General features: G+C 45.3%; 1 protein-coding gene across 1 annotated transcript in view; it reads right to left on the reverse strand.

Moving 5' to 3' along the window:
* Nucleotides 1-2,364: 2,364 nt before the first annotated feature.
* armh3 (armadillo like helical domain containing 3) overlaps nt 2,365-5,000 on the reverse strand; it is an 11,913-nt gene continuing 9,277 nt past the window's right edge. Inside the window, exons 11-14 of the mRNA XM_038983458.1 lie at nt 4,713-4,773; nt 4,486-4,532; nt 4,195-4,270; nt 2,365-2,466 (exon numbers count right to left, since the gene is read on the reverse strand). Coding sequence (XP_038839386.1) covers nt 2,365-2,466; nt 4,195-4,270; nt 4,486-4,532; nt 4,713-4,773 — 286 coding nt within the window. The remainder of the gene's footprint in view (nt 2,467-4,194; nt 4,271-4,485; nt 4,533-4,712; nt 4,774-5,000) is intronic.

Genomic DNA, 5,000 nt, shown 5'->3' on the forward strand with positions numbered 1-5,000 from the left:
GGGAAAAAACCACTATAAAAACAATATAACTAAACCGCCCCCCCACACTAGCAACCACCATAACAAAACCCCTAAAAACAAATACACACACATACAAACAATACTAACAACCAAGGAACTAAAGGAGTGAAGGGGGACTAAAGGAGGGAAGGGGGACTAAAGGAGTGAAGGGGAACTAAAGGAGGGAAGGGGGACTAAAGGAGGGAAGGGGAACTAAAGGAGGGAAGGGGGACTAAAGGAGTGAAGGGGAACTAAAGCAGTGAAGGGGAACTAAAGGAGTGAAGGGGGACTAAAGGAGTGAAGGGGAACTAAAGGAGTGAAGGGGGACTAAAGGAGTGAAGGGGAACTAAAGGAGGGAAGGGGGACTAAAGGAGTGAAGGGGAACTAAAGCAGTGAAGGGAAACTAAAGCAGTGAAGGGGAACTAAAGGAGTGAAAGGGAACTAAAGGAGTGAAGGGGAACTAAAGGAGTGAAGGGGGACTAAAGGAGTGAAAGGGGGACTAAAGGAGTGAAGGGGAACTAAAGCAGTGAAGGGGAACTAAAGCAGTGAAGGAGAACTAAAGCAGTGAAGGGGAACTAAAGGAGTGAAGGGGAACTAAAGGAGTGAAGGGGAACTAAAGGAGTGAAGGGGGACTAAAGCAGTGAAGGGGAACTAAAGGAGTGAAGGGGAACTAAAGGAGTGAAGGGGAACTAAAGGAGTGAAGGGGAACTAAAGGAGTGAAGGGGGACTAAAGGAATGAAAGGGAACTAAAGGAGTGAAGGGGGACTAAAGCAGTGAAGGGGAACTAAAGGAGTGAAGGGGAACTAAAGGAGTGAAGGGGAACTATAGGAGTGAAGGGGAACTAAAGGAGTGAAGGGGAACTATAGGAGTGAAGGGGAACTAAAGGAGTGAAGGGGGACTAAAGGAGTGAAGGGGAACTAAAGGAGTGAAGGGGGACTAAAGCAGTGAAGGGGAACTAAAGGAGTGAAGGGGAACTAAAGGAGTGAAGGGGAACTATAGGAGTGAAGGGGAACTAAAGCAGTGAAGGGGAACTATAGGAGTGAAGGGGAACTAAAGGAGTGAAGGGGAACTAAAGGAGTGAAGGGGAACTAAAGGAGTGAAGGGGGACTATAGGAGTGAAGGGGGACTAAAGGAGTGAAGGGGAACTAAAGGAGTGAAGGGGAACTAAAGGAGTGAAGGGGGACTAAAGGAGTGAAGGGGAACTAAAGGAGTGAAGGGGGACTAAAGGAGTGAAGGGGAACTAAAGGAGCGAAGGGGAACAAAAGGAGCGAAGGGGGACTAAAGGAGTGAAGGGGGACTAAAGCAGTGAAGGGGAACTAAAGGAGTGAAGGGGAACTAAAGGAGTGAAGGGGAACTAAAGGAGTGAAGGGGGACTATAGGAGTGAAGGGGAACTAAAGGACTGAAGGGGGACTAAAGCAGTGAAGGGGAACTAAAGGAGTGAAGGGGAACTAAAGGAGTGAAGGGGAATAAAGGAGTGAAGGGGAACTAAAGGAGTGAAGGGGAACTAAAGGAGTGAAGGGGAACTAAAGGAGTGAAGGGGAACTAAAGGAGTGAAGGGGGACTAAAGGAGTGAAAGGGGACTAAAGGAGTGAAAGGGGACTAAAGGAGTGAAGGGGAACTAAAGGAGCGAAGGGGAACAAAAGGAGTGAAGGGGTACTAAAGGAGTGAAGGGGGACTAAAGCAGTGAAGGGGAACTAAAGGAGTGAAGGGGAACTAAAGGAGTGAAGGGGAACTAAAGGAGTGAAGGGGGACTATAGGAGTGAAGGGGAACTAAAGGACTGAAGGGGGACTAAAGCAGTGAAGGGGAACTAAAGGAGTGAAGGGGAACTAAAGGAGTGAAGGGGAATTAAAGCAGTGAAGGGGAACTAAAGGAGTGAAGGGGAACTAAAGGAGTGAAGGGGAACTAAAAGAGTGAAGGGGAACTAAAGCAGTGAAGGGGGACTAAAAGGAGTGAAGAGGAACTAAAGGAGTGAAGGGGAACTAAAGGAGTGAAGGGGAACTAAAGGAGTGAAGGGGGACTAAAGGAGTGAAGGGGAACTAAAGGAGTGAAGGGGGACTAAAGCAGTGAAGGGGACTAAAGGAGTGAAGGGGAACTAAAGGAGTGAAGGGGAACTAAAGGAGTGAAGGGGAATTAAAGGAGTGAAGGGGGATTCTGAGTCTTGGTTGACTCTGGCCAACCCTTCCATTTTCCAGAATTACCCCAGTAACAGAACACAGGAAAGATTTAAAAAAATTGTAACTACGTCAATTTAAACACTAGTGAAAATTACTACTAATAAAGGTTTCATTTCATTCACTCATTCAGTCAATAATTCATTTGTAAATTTAATTCATTCATGGAATAAGAGACAGGACCAATCATGTTACTCACTGTCCATAGAGGGCGGGGTTGTGCCGAGTGGCGTCGTGGGAGTGGTCAGAACAGGGGTGATGGGTGTGGTCGGGATGTCAATCTCTGGGTGACTCTGTTGATTGACAGGTGACAGAGCAAATGAGTGAGGAGGGGAAAGAGAGGTAGAGGAGGCAGACAGAGAGATAGCAGGATTAGAGGGAGAGAGATCACGTGACTTTCAAGGAAAGCTGAGCAGATGAAACCAGAACAAAGACAATTCCCCCTATTTGTTCTCCTCTCCAGTCAGCGTCAGGTCATTCTATACAACACTATCAGACATCAGAGATGCTGGCGCCTGATAGAACCAAAACACTGACTTTACGAAAAATAATGAATGACCCCCTCCCCCTTCTTTACCTCCGCCCTCACCCCCTCTCTCTATACCTCCCTCCCTCACCCTCTCTCTGCCTCCCACCCTCACCACCCCCACCCTCAACCTCTCTCTCTGGCTCCCTCACTCACTCCCACCCTCTCCCTCTGCTTCTCGCCCCTCACCTCTCTGTCCGCCTCCCCCCTCCCTCCCTCAACCTCTCTGTCCGCCTCCCTCCCTCCCTCCCTCACCCTCTCTGTCCGCCTCCCCCCCCTCACCCTAGTTGTTTCTAGCAAAGAAGTAGTTTTGTTCCTAGCGACAGTAGAAGTAGTTTTGTTTCTAGCGACAGTAGAAGTAGTTTTGTTCCTAGCGACAGTAGTAGTAGTTTTGTTTCTAGCGACAGTAGAAGTAGTTTTTTTCTAGCGACCGTAGAAGTAGTTTTGTTCCTAGCGACAGTAGTAGTGTTTTGTTCTAGCGACAGTAGAAGTAGTTTTTGTTCTAGCGACAGTAGAAGTAGTTTTGTTTTAGCGACCGTAGAAGAGATAGTTTGTTAGCGACAGTAGAAGTAGTTTTGTGTCTCGCGACAGTAGAAGTAGTTTTGTTTCTAGCGACAGTAGAAGTAGTTTTGGTTCTAGCGACAGTAGAAGTAGTTTTGTTTCTAGCGACAGTAGAAGTAGTTTTGTTTCTAGCGACAGTAGAAGTAGTTTTGTTTCTAGCGACAGTAGAAGTAGTTTTGTTTCTAGCGACAGTAGAAGTAGTTTTGTTTCTAGCGACAGTAGAAGTAGTTTTGTTTCTAGCGACAGTAGAAGTAGTTTTGTTTCTAGCGACAGTAGAAGTAGTTTTGTTCCTAGCGACAGTAGAAGTAGTTTTGTTCCTAGCGACAGTAGAAGTAGTTTTGTTTCTAGCGACAGTAGAAGTAGTTTTGTTTCTAGCGACAGTAGAAGTAGTTTTGTTTCTAGCGACAGTAGAAGTAGTTTTGTTTCTAGCGACAGTAGAAGTAGTTTTGTTTCTAGCGACAGTAGAAGTAGTTTTGTTTCTAGCGACAGTAGTAGTAGTTTTGTTTCTAGCGACAGTAGAAGTAGTTTTGTTTCTAGCGACAGTAGAAGTAGTTTTGTTTCTAGCGACAGTAGAAGTAGTTTTGTTTCTAGCGACAGTAGAAGTAGTTTTGTTTCTAGCGACAGTAGAAGTAGTTTTGTTTCTAGCGACAGTAGAAGTAGTTTTGTTTCTAGCGACAGTAGAAGTAGTTTTGTTTCTAGCGACAGTAGAAGTAGTTTTGTTTCTAGCGACAGTAGAAGTAGTTTTGTTTCTAGCGACAGTAGTAGTAGTTTTGTTTCTAGCGACAGTAGAAGTAGTTTTGTTTCTAGCGACAGTAGAAGTAGTTTTGTTTCTAGCGACAGTAGAAGTAGTTTTGTTTCTAGCGACAGTAGAAGTAGTTTTGTTTCTAGCGACAGTAGAAGTAGTTTTGTTTCTAGCGACAGTAGTCTAAGTTACCTGAGCGAGAACAGTGATGAAGTTGCGGTTGAGGTGCACGGCCTCGTACAGCGCCAGCAGAATCGCCTCATTGGTCCTGGGGGAGGTCAGAGAGGGGTCAAAGGTCAATATCAGCCAATTAGAACAATGGTTCCAGATTGTATTTGTGACATCACACTGACTAAGGGACCAAAGAGGTCCCGTTCACTCTGCATGGATGAAGTTGTCCTATAGACACTGAACTAGAGTCAGGACTGTGTCACCTACTAGATCTGTGACTAAGGGCAACTTCTAATCTAAGCATGTACTTACTGTACTGAGAGCTTCTCATCTGCATCTGCAATGAACATACTGCCCACCTGTGGACAAGACAGGAATTACAATGAGAGAAAGTTGACAACGTTGACAGTTGTTTAGGAGAAGGATTAGTTGTTGCGGTGTGTTGGTGGGTCACATAGATCAATAGACTTAATCTGTGTCTGGGAAAGTGGCCCAATATGTTGTACTGTATTTCATTGTAGGATCAGATGTGTTCTTACCATACTGGTGAGAGTAGAGAAGAAGCCTCCATGGTTCTCCTCCTCTTTGTCTTTGTACTGTCTGCAGAAACAGACACAAGGGGAGAACATGACAATCAACATAAAATGTCTGCCCTGAGGATATGAAAGTATGAACATGAAATATCTCATCATCTTTTACTTTAATGTGATCTGTTTCTAAGCAGACAGACAGCTCTTCCTGTTTCTAAGCAGACAGACAGCTCTTCCTGTTTCTAAGCAGACAGACAGCTCTTCCTGTTTCTAAGCAGACAGACAGCTCTTCCTGTT

The sequence above is a fragment of the Salvelinus namaycush genome, unplaced genomic scaffold (genome assembly GCF_016432855.1).
Source record: "Salvelinus namaycush isolate Seneca unplaced genomic scaffold, SaNama_1.0 Scaffold1678, whole genome shotgun sequence".
Lineage (NCBI taxonomy): Eukaryota > Metazoa > Chordata > Actinopteri > Salmoniformes > Salmonidae > Salvelinus > Salvelinus namaycush.